This window comes from Littorina saxatilis, linkage group LG2 (assembly GCF_037325665.1).
Source record: "Littorina saxatilis isolate snail1 linkage group LG2, US_GU_Lsax_2.0, whole genome shotgun sequence".
In the NCBI taxonomy this organism is placed as follows: Eukaryota; Metazoa; Mollusca; class Gastropoda; order Littorinimorpha; family Littorinidae; genus Littorina; species Littorina saxatilis.
Window position 1 is genome coordinate 76,948,385 of NC_090246.1, and position 16,170 is coordinate 76,964,554.

The 16,170-nt window shown below is 40.5% G+C and overlaps 1 protein-coding gene across 1 annotated transcript in view; it reads left to right on the top strand.

Annotated features, from left to right (window-relative positions):
• Positions 1-16,045, top strand: part of LOC138959760 (lysosomal alpha-mannosidase-like) — an 18,027-nt gene extending 1,982 nt beyond the window's left edge. The window contains exons 4-26 of the mRNA XM_070331369.1: positions 414-607; positions 1,074-1,182; positions 2,565-2,662; positions 3,222-3,293; positions 3,848-3,964; positions 4,606-4,809; positions 5,123-5,195; positions 5,593-5,632; positions 6,173-6,242; positions 6,570-6,689; positions 7,300-7,425; positions 8,202-8,331; positions 8,664-8,731; positions 9,533-9,772; positions 10,125-10,243; positions 10,782-10,883; positions 11,320-11,407; positions 11,888-11,974; positions 12,466-12,556; positions 12,929-13,059; positions 13,359-13,532; positions 13,916-14,042; positions 14,574-16,045. Coding sequence (XP_070187470.1) covers positions 414-607; positions 1,074-1,182; positions 2,565-2,662; positions 3,222-3,293; positions 3,848-3,964; positions 4,606-4,809; positions 5,123-5,195; positions 5,593-5,632; positions 6,173-6,242; positions 6,570-6,689; positions 7,300-7,425; positions 8,202-8,331; positions 8,664-8,731; positions 9,533-9,772; positions 10,125-10,243; positions 10,782-10,883; positions 11,320-11,407; positions 11,888-11,974; positions 12,466-12,556; positions 12,929-13,059; positions 13,359-13,532; positions 13,916-14,042; positions 14,574-14,701 — 2,708 coding nt within the window. The 3' untranslated portion in view covers positions 14,702-16,045. The remainder of the gene's footprint in view (positions 1-413; positions 608-1,073; positions 1,183-2,564; positions 2,663-3,221; positions 3,294-3,847; positions 3,965-4,605; positions 4,810-5,122; positions 5,196-5,592; positions 5,633-6,172; positions 6,243-6,569; positions 6,690-7,299; positions 7,426-8,201; positions 8,332-8,663; positions 8,732-9,532; positions 9,773-10,124; positions 10,244-10,781; positions 10,884-11,319; positions 11,408-11,887; positions 11,975-12,465; positions 12,557-12,928; positions 13,060-13,358; positions 13,533-13,915; positions 14,043-14,573) is intronic.
• Positions 16,046-16,170: the final 125 nt, after the last annotated feature.

Consider the following 16,170-nt stretch of genomic DNA (forward strand, 5'->3'; position numbering starts at 1 on the left):
TGGGTGTTGGGGGTTTGAAGTGTGGTGATGTGTTTGAACAGGCAGTTACAAAGTAAGTCTACTTCTTGTCATCCTGATTTAATGTTAGTGACAAAGTCAGTGTTTGTGTCTTTGTCCATATTACCATCCATATGTCTATATTTGTGTGTGTGTGTTTGTGTTTGTGTGTGTGTGTGTGTGTGTGTGTGCGTGTGTGTGTGTGTGTGTGTGTGTGTGTGTGTGTGTGTGTGTGTCTGTCTGTCTGTCTGTCTGTCTGTTTAAAGGCAAATCATGTGTGCTGACAGAAGCTTGAAGGAGTCCAAATTAGTCCACTTAGGTTACCACAGTCCTTATCACCCTACATCTATCATAACTTAAACATCATTATTTCAAGAAAGAAACAAGATACAATTTAGCATCTTGCCACACCTCAGGTCGCCTGGAGTTCATACTGGGCGGATGGTCAATGAACGATGAAGGGGCCACTCATTACAACGCCATCATAGACCAGCACTCTCTGGGCTTTGAGTTTCTGCGTGAGACCTTTGGCAAGTGCGGCAAACCAAGGGTCGGATGGCAGATTGATACCTTTGGTCATTCCAGGGAGCAGGCGTCCATCTTTGCACGAGTGTGTAATGTTGTTGTGTAAAACGCGTCACAACCTTTGCTGAACAGCTTTTTGTATATTTAGTTATCACCTTGATGAAACTTTCTGTGTTTGCAGCAGGTATTCAAAAGAATTCAAGTCAGTTTTCGCATTTATTTCATCTAGATATGTTTTCCATGGTCAAATTTCAGTAAATACGAGGTTTTGTCACTGATGCATTTTCGTTAAGATGGGTTCAGAATTACTTCGACATACCCATCCTTACCCTCAACGAACATGTTTTAAAAGTAGGCTACTGTATAGATATCGTCTACCTGAAAATTGCACAAAGCTGCTTCCGTTATCGGAAATACACAAGTACATGTACAGTCACGGAACAAGTGACAAAAGACCATCCCGTTCATGTATTTCATGTTTTGTCTGAACATTTTGCATATGGCGCTAGAAGTAGAAACGACGTTTCTATTGCTTATTGACTGAATTGCAGTTTGGCTTTGACTCGTTGTTCTTTGGTCGTCTTGACTACCAAGACAAGGCGTTTCGCCAGAGCCACACAACGATGGAGATGGTTTGGCGTGGTAGTCCCAACAACTTGGGTAGGTCCAAACCTTGTTCTACAATTTGCATGAGCCTCTAACAACAGCTTTTCCCGTTCTTTAAGGTTAAAAAAAAAGAGTTTGTTAGTCTGATTTGAATATTGTGTTTAGAGTATGAAAAAGCAATTAAAAGACACTGTTCGTTTTATCTTAGCTACCCAGATTTATTAGAAGGTGATTGGGCTCACCATCTTAACTCGTGCTTTTCTGTGCTATTTATTTGTCATACATGCACGGAGGCGTCTTCTTAAATGCACAGCCCTTCCCGTGTTAACGGTTGGGTTTATTATCTCAAATCTTACCAGGCTTTTATATGACATAAGGCCATCCCTCCGATTTGACAAATACATATTCAAGTAATCGACAACCCGGGTGCTCTCTGTGCAGGTAGCTTTTGGTATGAATCAATTTATAAAAAACAATCCACAAGTATAAATCTTCAAAATTCATTCTTTAAAAAAATACGGCTCCAGAAAGCAATCATGATGTTGATTATTATTGGTAAGTGTCCAATTCCAGAGATGGTTTATCCAGTGTAAAAAACCCAAAAAACTTGGCAGATCTGAGTTAGCATAACAACTTTTGGAAGGATTGTGGCTTTAAGCCTCCCTTTTAAGGAGGGGGGGGGGGCACTTTTGGGTCCTAATTGCGCCCCGGGCCGGGGGCCGACCGGTGAAACCAAACTGTCCCCGGGGACCACTTCCATGTGGGGGTCAGAATGGGGTGTTACACCGGTACCTCAGAACTCTGACTGTGTGATATATACAGAGCTCTTACTCTCTTTTGGTAAGTATATGTCATCTGTCATGTTTTGTAAGGCTTGCATTTTGTTTGAACATGTTATTGACGAGCCGCAGGATTGTCTCTATCTTCGGCCAAGCTCTCATTGACGACAGAGCTGATAGCTGTTTTTGCGGAGTGCTGTCAGTGTACATAGCACGATTGATACAGTCATGTAGTGTGGGTCAGCGCAAACTATTGGCTTCAACTAAATGTTTTGCCAAGTTGCAGATTATGGACACTGATTGTTTTTTTCAGAATGCATTATAACTTTATCCTTTTGATATATGGCGCATTTTTAATGAATTCAAATTATAAAGAACCCGGATGCTTATTGTTCAAAGGCTGAAAACATGACAGTTATACAAAAAGTTGACTACAAGAAAAATACAAAACGTATATCTCTGTATATCTTTCCCAAACAATGCTTGGCAAACACACACACTCACACGCGCGCACACACGGACAGACGCACACATATATATGAAGGGTATTTGCTAGTCTACGGTGTTGTTGCTGCTGCTGCTGCTACAGCTGATGCAGCCCTGTGCGGAAGAGCAAATCATTAGCACGCTGATTTTATTTCGTGACTTTATTTCAAGGTGTCCAAGCCGATATTTTCACCGGTGTGTTGCCAAACCTCTATCAGCCTCCAGCCGGATTTTGTTTTGACATCACCTGTTCTGACACCCCTTTCGTTGTAAGCGAACTTTTTACTTTTTTTTTTTTTTAACTTTTTTTTCTCGCGAAAATGTGTTTACTCAGAATGTTGATCTGTTCAGTGGCATTTTTTTTCTCCAACTTCTATCAGCTTCCAACATGGTATTGTTTCGACAACTGCTGTCCTGACTTCCCATTTGTTGTAAGCGATGTTTTGTCTATGTATAATGTTGACACCGCGTCACATTGGTTGTACTCAAGTTCATGGCACTGTCTTCGTTTTGAAAGAGGTTTTGTCTGTGTAAAATACTTTTATTTTAATTGAATGTAATGTTTCACTCAGAGTTAATACCGTCTTCATTTTAAAAGAGGTTTTGTCTTTATCTCGTTTGTTATATATGCGAGATTTTAGATCTCTACATCTTGACCCACAGCATTTTGATCAGTCATGGCTTTGCTTGTATAGAAACAATTTGGTCTGTAAAGACAACAATGGGATTATTTGAATATCAACCAATTGAGGTGGATGTACAAGTGATTTTAAACTGAAATCATGCTCTTTTGTGTGGTGGTACGATAAGAATTGGTTTCCCTTTCAGGATGACCCCCGCCTTCACGACGTCAACGTGGAGGAGAGAGTGGATGCCTTCCTTTCGGCAATGGCAGATCAGGTAAAGAGTAGTCTTTCTTTCTGTCATTCTGTCATTCTGCCATTCTGTCTTTTTGTCTTTTTGTCTGTCTGTCTGTCTGTCTGTCTATCTGTCTGTTTGTCTCTTCTTTGTTTCTTTGTTTGTTTCTTTGTTTGTTTCTTTCTTTGTTTCTTTCATTCTTACTTTCTTTCTTCCTATCATTTAACTCGTCCATAAGGCCTGACTACATTAATGCAACAGCATTCTGGAATATAAGGTTAATAAATTTTGACAAGTTTTAAAAAAAACGACAAGTTTTTGATTTGTATACATTTTAGGTTAAAATATTTTACATGCAAAATCAAAGTATAAGTAACGCTTGCTACGGGACCAGGGGAGAGTGAGAAAGGGGACCAATAAAGAAAAGGATGAACAGATTTAAATAAATGAACACTGGTTTCTCAGTTTCTTTGGAAATTTACAGCTCGATCCTCATTCCTAAAGTACATTTTGTACGTGCTCACATAATTATGCGGACGGACAATTTCGGTACACGTTAACTTATTTTTTTCTATAATTGTTTTTGTGTGTTACAGGCCAAACAGTACACCACCAACCACTTGATCACCACCATGGGTTCCGACTTCCAGTACCAGGCCGCTCACAACTGGTTCCTCAACCTTGACAAGCTCATCAAATATGTTAACGCCAGGGTGAGGCTCGTGCATAGCTACCTTTGTTATGGCTGTGCTCTTTTGAAAAAATGTGCCTTAGACCACTGAATTCACATCTCTCTGATAAAACTAAGAGCTGTTACCATAAACAGGGGAATGTCCACTCTATACACCATAGTTCGGCTTAAGCGGAGTTTTCTTCTTCAAAGCTCTTCGTTATAAGTGAGTCCAGGGGAAACCACGCCACAACAACGACAGAAAGGACACTGACAAAAATGAGCATCAACTGTAGCAATATAATAGAATAGAAAAAAAAGCGTGACAGAGACTACTTTATGGAACATTTAGTTATTGACATAACAAAACAATCACCTGTACGATATAGACAAATCGAAACGTTCACTAGCACGTTATTCATAGAAAACATTAACTAGCGTGTTATAGACAAAACGAAAAATTCACCGCTGCAGTATGTGAATTTATTATTTGAAACGTCAGCAGTGTACCTCCTTCGAATTTTTGTAGCAGTATATGAGCTTCACTTTTTCAGCAATCCAACGGTAGCAAGCTTTTTGCCTGAAAAAAAGAAGGTTCGTCATAAATGATTCTTACTGAAACCAGGCCACTGCAACGCCAGGAAGTAGCATAAACTGCTGGAAACTTTCTCTTCGATTTTTCAGCAATCTAATGGCAGCAAGGTAAACTTGCTGTACTCCACCCCATCTTGCTACACGTACCACGTCAACAAGGCTGGAAAGACGTACACCACCAAGGAGGATGACTTCTTCCCCTACGCTCACCACGAACACGCATTTATGACTGGCTACTACAGCAGCAGGCCAGCCCTCAAAGGCTATGTCAGGCGCGCCAACAACTTTCTTCAGGTAGGTTGGTCTGTCGAATCGTGAGTTGATTAGATGTCGTGGGTGTTTTAGTAGCAGCCAGATTTACAGCCGTCAGATCGTCTTAAAATTTGCTTTGCTCTTACAAGTATTGAGGAACTGCTTATTTACATGTCATATATGTGTGTGTGTTTGTCTGTCTGTCTGTCGTTTTTTAGAGGCAACAATTGTGTTTGTACGTGTGCTGAAACTATTAGAAAATACATCTGGTCCTCGGCGAGCTAGGACTGATATTTGCTGGACCAGACCTATACCAAATGATTTATAGGATTTCTTGTGTCTGCTGGTTCCACAGGTAGTGAAACAGCTGGATGCCCTTGCTATGCTGGAAGACACAGACAACAGCACTTTCAACATCAACATTTTAGGTACTCCTGTGGTTTGTTTAATCCTTAACAGTGGCCGACTTTATATCGTTTTGCTTTTTCGTTTGGATTAGAGAAAACAATAACTGAATAATAGGCTTACTGATTTTAAAAGTGTATAGACAAACATGTTCGTTTGCATTGAAGAAAAATAACTGCATACAACTGATTTCAAAAATATATAGACACACTTTTTTTTAAACTTCGTTTGACAAGAAGTTTTGTTCGGTGTACCAGTTAATTAATTATTGAATAAACAGTGTTTAGGTACACAAAATATACATTATGTGCATTTTGCATGGACCCACCAGGTTGTGCAGGTTGAAGAAAATGTCAAGTCGCAAATTCCAGTTGCGTAACTGCAGATTGTATCATGCTTTCGTTCTGTTCATTGTTTCAGCTGAGGCAATGGGTGTGGCGCAGCATCATGACGCCGTGTCGTAAGTATCTTAGACTACATCAAGTGTAACATTCCGCATGTAGAGTAGGCTGCAGAGCCTACCTAGGCTGGGATATGTTGAGATTTGAAAGTTAATGGAGTTAATTCAAGCTCCATAAATGTGATACAACATAAACTGTGTGGAAATAAAACGTGAAACAACGTTTTTTGCATTGCATTCACACACAAATGTAAAATAACATGACCTGTGAAACCGTGAAACAAGAGTGTGTGTGTTTCATTTAAAAACAATTGAAAAAATAACATGAACTGTTTTTCTGTGGAATAAAATGTGAAGCAACATTATTTGCGTGTCATTCACACACACATAATTATATGATAACACAGAATCAAAAAAACAAGAAAGATAAGTTGTTGGAACGTTGTTATTGACAAAAGTTACGTTACAGTCACAAATTTTGTCAATAACAACGTTCCAACAACTTCCTTTCTTGTTTTTTTATTCTGAATTTTGGAACGTTGGCATTCTCTTTGTTTTTGGATTTATTTATATGATAACACGACAAGAACTGTGTTTCAGTGGAACAGAGAGACAAGCTGTCGCCAATGACTATGCAGAGAGACTGGCGAATGGCATCACGGAGGCACAGGTTGGATCTTTTCGTTGTTTCTGGAAAGATTAAAAACAAAAATTATTTGTAGAGTTCATATGGATGAACCAGATGTGCATGCGTTGATGAAAATATTCTTTAAAATGTGGGGCCACGTCTTCAGTATTTTCTGCTTGTAGACTATTTACTGGCTCCCGTTTTATCACATCCTTAATATTAATGTATGGTAACAGTCTAAATTGTTCCTGATTTTCACGTTGAATCATAATTATTCTGAAACTAAAAGAAGAAAAAATATTATTGTACTTAGTTTTAAAGACTTATTGACTGATCTTGCTTGAACATGAATTCATTTTGACGTTGCAGAAAGTATACAACGATGCAGTGAAGAAACTGGCAGCACGAAACGGGAATGCCGTGCTGGAACACAAATTCTGTACCCTCCTCAATATCAGTGTGTGTCCTATAACAGAACATGAAAATCAGGTAAGCTTTTGTAACTTTCAAAATCGGCGAGTATAGAGGGTGGATGTAGTTTTTTTGGGGGGCTAGCTAGGTGTAGAAAGGTGCCAACGATCACAAAAAGGAGATACAGGAAAGAGCTGAGATCGAGCCAACCATTTTAAACCGATATTTCGTTGCAAGTATGATTGTTGGCTCTCACAGATGGCAGTCACCAATCGGCCAACCAGAGACACACAGTAATCACATCTTATTTTTCAGTGAGAAACCATCAAATGAAATATCAAAGGTATGTATGCCTGGTTGCTGATTTCCGGTTAACGCGTTCTCTGAAAGTAGAAGGTAAAGAGCAGACCAATGGCAAAGGAGAGCTACACTTTGTAAACACTTTGAAAAAAAGGTGCTTCAAATAAATTTAGCATGAATCCCTTTGAAACGCTCCTACGTAGAGAGGATGGGAAGAGGACAAATGCTGTTTGAATTCTTATATAGAAGTCATAACTTTTGCAAGGAACCAATGAAAAGCAGAGTCACGCAGAATTGATTTGTCACATTCACGTTGACCGTTTAAAAACAAACAAAATAAAGTGCTTTGAAGCAGAAAGTATGCTTCACATGAACTGTCTGATTTCAGTTCATGGTGACAGTGTACAACCCCATTGCACGGCCAGGACTGGAGTACGTCCACCTGCCGGTGTCACATGATCAGACTGTGTCCTTCAAGGTCTGGGGACCTGATGGACAGGAAGTGACGTCAGAGGTGACGCATTGTTATTTGCGTTACACAATCACATCTTTCCGTTTGTGTCTTCGTCTTTCCTTTTCAAATGCTTTTGTTTGTTTTGGTTTTGTTGTGTTTTATTTTGTCAATATCAAAATCTATTTAACGGGGATGAGAATGATTTTAAATCATTCAAATCAACCGTGCACACGACATTTATGCCTTATTCAATCTGTACATGGCTTGTAATGTTGCGTTCAACTTTTGTGAGATGGATTGAAAAGAAGAAAGTCCTAATAGATGATGTTCGGAAATAACTGTCAAGTTTTTGCGGGTTGTGCAAGAGTCGCTTTCTATTGTTTCCATAGAAACACTCAGGCAAGCCAACAATGTCACGTGTAGCTTGCCTCAGTGTTTCCATTGAAAACCAAGGAAAACGAGAGAAAGCAACTCTTCCATAACCAATAACAATCCAATACAATACAATACAATACAATAACTTTATTAATCTCTAAAAGAGAAATTGCATTGCTGAGCTTTTGTGTCCGTAATAAAACATACATAAAACATTCAAAAATAAACATTTGTTCTTTGTCATTCATACATTCTTGTGTTCTTATACATTTCTTCAATTCATACATCAATATTCTATCATAATTATGTACATACATTTATTCTCTTTTAACAGTCTGTCTTCAAACGCATCTCAGAGAGGGAGGCTAGAGATTTATTTCCCGAATTCGTCATAACATTAGACATTGGTATTTGTAATTTTGCCTTCATTAGAACATGTCTGTGTTTGTGTTTGTTTCCAGCTGATCCCTATTACTCCCGGGACTTTCAGGATTCCCGAGAGAAAAAACAGCACTGCAAAATACGAACTGGTGTTCCAAGCTGAGCTTGTCCCTCTTGGATACAGCACTTACACCGTCACTAGCAACAAAGGTAACATTTAAATAATTTGACTTATTAAACAGACAGTGAATGGAGGAGAGGCACGTACTGCTGTGTAAAGCAAGGTAACGCTTCAGACCACATTACAATTTCAGTGCTATTAATTCGTTGATTTTACTGAAGTAGAGTAAAACAGACGGGTTGTTGTAACTGTTTTTGTAAGAATGTCAGTGCCAAGGCATAACAAGTTATAGTTTTCTATTAAGGCACTTAGTATTTGTCGGGAAAATATAGAAAAATACAATGATTCAATTCTTATTTAACCTATTAAACTGTGATTGTTCCACTTGAAACTCATTATTAAGAATTTTCTTTCCATTCAGTTATTCAGAAGGCCGCAGTGAACAAGAAACCACTTATGCAAGGGGCTGACGTTGTTTTGCAGAACGAGGTACTGTTGCCACTTTTTTTTCAAGAAAAGAAGGAGCGAAATTATTGTTTTTGTACAGTCCTCAGAGAAGAGGGGAGAACGGGGAATCAGACATTTGTCGAAAACCGTTGGCAAAACTAAAGTATTTTCACACTTATTAGAAATGTTTGCCTTGATGTGGACTGGTAAACATGGTTTCCAAGTTTTGTTCATTTGAGTCATTAGAGGATCGAGTATGGACGATTAATCATATCTCAGTATCTGTACGAGTTCCTCATGTAGTCGTGAATAGATTTCCGTCTCATAAATTACTGTCTTGAGTATATTCGATATAAACCAAGACGTGTAAAGATAACAGTTAAACCCACCATTATAATACATGCGGTGCAATGGACCCCTCCCCCACCCCCCCCTTCCCCCCCCCCCCCCCCCCCCTCCCCCCCCCCCCCCCCAATTTACGACTTATCCTCTTTTAACACTCTGACTTTTTCGGACTTTCTGTTAACAACCTCTGTAAATCAATCCCCGTTTTAACACTTTCTGTTAACAACCTCTGTAAATCAACCCCCGTTTTAACACTTTCTGTTAACAACCTCTGTCAATCAACCCCCGTTTTAACACTTTCTGTTAACAACCTCTGTAAATCAACCCCCGTTTTAACACTTTATGTTAACAACCCCTGTAAATCAACCCCCGTTTTAACACTTTCTTGAGACCTGATTTTCTCAGATTCTTTGAAGTCTTAAAAAAAGGGGAGGGGGTGGGGGTTCACTGAATCACGAAAACCAATCAGGACTCCAATTGCAAAATTCTCCTTTCCAGTTTATCTCAGTGGCGTTTGATGGGACAACAGGCGCCTTGAAGAACATGACCAACCTGGAGAAGCAGATATCTATTGACGTCACACAATCTTTTAACTTCTACAACGCCTTCGGTGGCAACAACAGCCAGCCTGAGTTTCAAGCGTCGGGCGCCTATATGTTCCGTCCCAACGGCTCATCTATACCAGTTACAATGGGCAGTGGACATGCCAGGTTGAGTTCCAGGAGCTATTTTGTACAGGTAGGTGTCACATTGTCTATGACGAGGAGTTCACTTGAAAATGTTCCCGTTTTCAATAGCTTGCTGACTTGATGGATAAATAGATTGGTTCTTGAAAATGTAGGATACTTTTTCAAACGCGAAGGTGTTCTCAGACCCGAGGCTAGAATACGTTCTTTTATTCACTCTCCATAAGGACATAACATTTGATCTTTCGTACAGTGTGTAAAGTATGAAAAGAAGGCTACGCGTGTCTGAAACTGGACGATTAAAATAGTCATTATTTTGTGAATAGACGTTTGAGTATCTGCTGCCCTTTTTGCATTTAGACGCATCCACTGCTTTCTCTTTCACCTTGATTGTCTATTGTCAGGGCGAGGTGGTACAGGAGGTGTACCAGGAGTTCTCTCCCTGGGTAACGCAGTCAGTCAGACTGTACAACCACCACCGCTTTGTGCAATTCCACTGGACCGTGGGACCTATTCCCATCACGTGAGTGGTGGTGCCGGTGATGAAATCAAATTAAGCACCAAATGTGAAGAACACGACACTAAATCAACATATAACGCATACATTCAACGACAGAAGACTTTTAATTTCATGCTCTCACAACAAACATGGTAGCATGGAATCCAACGTGGAATCTTGTGTCCGTCTATGATGTTTAGAGAATTTCTAGAATAGACAATGTTCGGAAATAACTTTGTCGGTTTTTTTGTTGGCTGTAGAAGAGGTGTACCTCTAACAAACATTGAGGCAAACACACGTCGCAGCCGGATTAATAGAGGCAAGGGATCATAGTGTCGACGTGAATATTGAACTCCGATGTGCATGTCATGCAATGTCCGCTCGATATGATGCCTTCTTCTTTTGAAAAAGATGCTCATCAAGGCTCACTGCTAACTGCCGCTATTACTGATTTAAAGAACGCAACATCATTATTTCCGGAATGCATCTCTGAAAACCATGCATTTAGCTGTATTCCGTTCACGAACGGATGCTTCATGGTCTGACTGTCTGACTCTTCCAGCGATGGGCAGGGCAAGGAGGTTGTGAGCGTCTTCAAGACCAGTCTCGGCAACAAGAAGACCTTCTACACTGACTCCAATGGACGTGAAGTTCTTAAACGACAGTGAGTTGATAACTCTGACCTCGTGATACTTACACACCACAATGTATTGTAATGAGCTGTAATATACTGTGTCATCTTGTAGTTTTATATTTTATTGTAAACCCGGTGTTTTTCCAAAGAGCAATTTGAAGTATTGTTTGAAAACCTTTTGTTCCTTGGTTTTATTTATGTGTATTGTGTGTGTGTGTGTGTGTGTGTGTGTGTGTGTGTGTGTGTGTGTGTGTGTGTGTGTGTGTGTGTGTGTGTGCGTGCGTGCGTGTGCGTGCGTGCGTGTGTACGTATGTGCGTGCGTGCGTGTGTGTGTGTGTCATTTTTCCTTCGGTTGTTTTGTTGGTGTTTTCTCAAGATAAATATTGTAGCACGAAGGTTACTGAAAAATAACAGGCGTTGAGTTGACCGCTATCTGTATGCATGTTATTCTTTTCCTCCCTCTCAGACTAAATTATCGTGAGACGTGGCCTTTCAACAACACGGAACCAATAGCTGGCAACTACTTCCCCGTCAACAGCAGAATCTTCATCAGGGTATGCTTATAGTTTGTGTGTCCACAGGCCCTTGTATGGATCACCTCCTGTCGTATTAAATCCTGGAAAGAATACATTGCATTCTTGCATTTGTCATTTTAATATATATGCTTCATAGACACAATAAATAATCAAATCAACGCCATAAGTGTTTTTGCACTCAAGTCTCTCGCGTCTAGAGTCAACATTCGGCTTTTTTTCTGCAAGAAGCAGCTTACCAACACTAAGCAGCTTACTAACTATCTATGCAAAGCTGAGAGTTTCCTCGTTCCTATTTGTATTATAACTATTCCTACTCGAACAGACGAATCGTGCTACTTTGGGAGCAGTTTGAAGTGGTCTTTTGACAGAGAAAGTTTATTTCATATTGATCTTGCATTAATGCCTTGAAATATTACTGTTATTTTTTAAGCTCTATACTACTTGAAACTTTGTGTGCGTGTATGCGTGCGTACCTGTGTGCTTGTGTCTTGGAAACAGGACGAAGCGAAGCAGGTTCAGTTCACAGTGCTGACCGACAGATCAGAGGGAGGAACCAGTCTGAGAGAGGGAGAGGTGGAACTCATGGTAAGTAAACAACCCCGTATGGCACTGTTTTTGTGCGATAATCTTGTGAATACTGAGATGGCAGCCATTTCCAAATATGGCATTTTCATGGTCGTACGGTAATTGTCGTGTTACTTTTCACCATTCGCCATTGGCATACATAACATGCATTAAATGGACTGACCATTCTTATACATGTCCCTAATAGGTAAGCTTCCTGTGAAGACGTTAAGCCCCCCCCCCCCCCCCCAAATATCTAGTATTCTGAACATTCATGTCACAAACTGGGCAACAGTTCTGTGGAACCGCATTGGAAACGAGTCACAGACGACTAAGTAACCTACTGACTGAAGGGAGAGGGCGGAATAGTGAAGATTGAAACATAAAAGGAACAAAAAAGGAACCACAAACCAAAACCAGCAAGGCTTGTTATCGCTACTGTTGCGTGCTAACTGATCATTATCTAAATTTAGTCGTCGTATATACTGGAATATTGTTTTGATATATTTTAGGTTCATCGCCGCCTGCTATATATGGATGGTGCCGCTATAAATGAAGCTCTAAACGAAACAGGTTTAGACGGAAAAGGACTGATCGTCAGAGGTGGGTTTGTAATTTCATAAGTAAAATATTTGTAATATGATCAAAGCCATTTTTTACACTTAAGAAATGAAACATTAAACTGTCACAATGTGCTGTGTGCTGCACTGTTTTGTTGGTATTTAATGTAAAACAAGGTTTCTCAAGCGTTCCAAAGAGAAGTCTGAGAGGCGTCCAATGCGCTGTTCCTTTTTTGGCACCGGTCTAGACCCGAATGCTGCCAATGAGTAAGAAGCTAAACAAGCGAAGGTTTCAATGTGCGTAGCTACTACGTGGCAGCTGTACATACCCTGCACCCGTTTCCCGCGCTTGGTTTAGGAGTAGAACTGGAAAGTTTGGTCTCACTCCGTCTGACAGTTTGTCCATCCATTTCAGGCTCACACTACGTGATGCTGGATCCCATCTCATCAGCGGCAGCAGGTCACCGTGACCTCGGGGAGCGACTCTTCATGGCGCCAGCACTCAGCTTTTCTCTACCCACAGACACTCCTGGCGCCAACAATGCCGTGAGTGTGTGTGTGTGTGTGGAATGGGTGGGCTGCTTTTCAGAAACCCACTTTTTCTCCTTGAACAGAACATTATAGAACTGTTGAAGCTGTCAGTTACGTGTCCTTTTGTGAATAAGTTTGTGCTTCTGCCTCTTGTTTTTTTGAAACAATGGTAGCATCGCTAAGACACAAGCTGTCCCTTATTCTTTGACAAAAGCTCGGAATCCTCTCTTTCTTTCCCCTGCTATCCAAATGCACTGTTCCTTATTTCTCATTTTGTTGGCTCTTTCTGTAATTCTAATTTCTTGTTTTGCAAGTGGTCAGGGGTACGACAGGCGTTGCCGGACAATGTCCACCTGCTGACCTTACAGCAGTACCCGTCTGCCGGCCCTGCCCCCAGCGAGACCCAGCCTTTCCTGCTGAGACTGGAACACTTCTATGAGAAAGGGGAGGACCCTGTGCTCTCCCAGCCTGCTACAGTCAACCTGCAGGTTTGCTTAAACTCGGTGGTGCGCGTGAAACTGCCTCTGAAAAGTTTAATTTAATCACAATGTTACTTGTAGAGTCCGAAACACGCGTTTTTTTGCCTGCTCCCACTTGTAAGCCGAATTGCCCAGGGAGCTTTTATTACCCGGTTTGGTTTGGCTTAACTCACAGAGGATGAAAAATCTGGAGTATTCTATTTAAATGACAGAATTTATCAGAACCTGTTTGCAGCAGAAACTAACTTCAACTTCAAGCTGACATTTCCTAAAGCTGAAGTATCCGTCCATCAGCCAAACATGAAAGTGTAAGGCAAGAATAGTGTTGCTTGCATTTAACGTTGCTTCGTTAGGATGAATGGTTGTTAATTGTGTCGACACATTTGTTCCAGGATCTGTTCTCAGCATTTGACGTCACTGGGGCAATCGAGTTAACGCTGGGTGGTGACATGGTCTTGTCTGATCTCAACAGACTTGCATGGAACTACCCTCACGAGGACGAAACCCGCCGGAAAACAGGTAAGTTTTATAAACTCGTGAAATTCTTTTCTCTAAAGATATTCTCCATTCCATATAAACAATCGTGAAACATCAGAGATCCATTCTGACTTTTACTCGCGGAGTATTTTCCACGTGATCATACATTGAGAGTAAACAGATAGGCTCATGGTAACGTCATCCGGGAATTGGCATTTTTTTAATTAAATAACATTTTAGTTCTCCAGGCTGGTATGCCTCCTTCGAACCTCTCAAGGAGTTGTTATGTGCTTACGTGCTCAAACGTTATGCTAATTAAACTCACGCTGATTGTCTCCAATAAATATCAACTGAGTTTGGGATCGAACGCTTGGATTGTCATGTAAACATTTTCTGACACTAAATCTGGCTTCAATGCATGAATTAGGAAACAGTGTGTCAAGTAGTATTCCCCTCATGTGTCCGCTCGGAGATCAAATACATCTGCAACGATTTTGGAGCTGGTCTTTATATATGAACATTTTGATCATTGTTGTCTTACATGTTAGCATATATTTTATGTGTTGTTTTCAGATTCTACTTTGAGGTTCGAGTCGGAAGTAACAGGAAAGATCACCACCATCGACGATCAGTTTATCGTAACACTCTACCCCATGGAGATCAGAACGTTCCAGATCAATGTTCGACCTGTTGAAATGTGATTGCCTTGGACAGGTTGTGTGTGTGTGTGTGTGTGTGTGTGTGTGTGTGTGTGTGTGTGTGTGTGTGTGTGTCTGTCTGTCTGTCTGTCTGTATCTTTGTTTGTTTTTCTGTGTTTGTCTATGGTGTCTGCCCGTGGTGACAAATCACGTTTGTCTTTGTGTGAAACCTCCATCCTTTGTCAATATCCTGGAGAAAAAAAGGTTCATCCATGTTTGTGAGAAGTGCTTTATTTTAAAGTTGTTTTCGTTCGAGTTTACATGTACATTTTGTAAAACTGAAGGCTGTGCAATAGTGGTAAATGAAAATGGGGTCTTTTAGGTGTGTGTTTTTTTTTACAAATAACAACATATCACTGATTATATTATCAAGAATAATTGTGCTTGCTTTTGTACAAAGACAATCACGAATTAAGCAGTACGTTGCTAAATCTGTCCGCGGTAATGTAAACTGCGTTTTTAAAGATAGTATACCGAAGGCGCCATTTTGGAAAGTTTTCTGACGATTTGGACCTAAACAAGTTAAAGGGACATTCGCTGTACTGTAATTTAGACACACCTGCAATGATTTGTGCAAAAGTGCTCCGAAACTATGCCAAATAATTAAATGAATTTTAATCAGCGAGCGGTTTGCTTCGCCCAGCTCTCCTGTCAGGAGTCAGGACTTTTGGTCGTCGTCATTATTTATTTAGTTTTCATAGATACCCATTCGTCAAAGCAGATTAAGACCGTTGGATTGAGGAAGTGAAACCTACAGTCTAGCTTACGCATGCAAATTCCGTGCCATACAGGGCTAAAACGCTTCGCACAACAGAACCAACACAATGTCAGTTGGAGAATATCACGGTCTGCAATGACTACCAAACACAGCATTCAGATTTGAAAAATAAAACGCTCAAACACTTATTATAAGACCTTACTCGCGTGTGTTGTCATCTATTCAACTCCCAAAATGAACACTGTAGCTCTCGGCTCAATTTCAAATATGTATCTCTAGGAATAGCGCATGGAATACTCAGTGTCAAAAGGTAGGACGAAAATTAGGACTCGCGGAAAGAACGTCACAATGAGAATTACAGTATTTGGAGTTTTCAATTTGAGTAGGCTAACTCAGCGCTCAAACGTTTATCAGTTTTAAGGTATTCCTGGTGTGTGGTCACATAATTACAACCCGCGACCTGTATAGCTCTTGGAGCGATTTGAGACAGTTTTCTTGTTAGATGTAATCCCTTTAAACACAGATGTTTTTGATTGGTTGTCTTTGAGCATTTTATACGAATAAGCTGTGATTTTGCCAAAGACGATTGTATTGTATGTGTGCTAGCCTGCAATAAAGCAAGAAAGTAATCTGTGTGTGTGTGTGTGTGTGTGTGTGTGTGTGTGTGTGCGTGCGTGCGTGCGCGCGTGCGTGCGTGCGTGCGTGCGTGCGTGCGTGCGTGTGTGTGTGTCGGTGTCGGTGTCGGTGTGTGTAA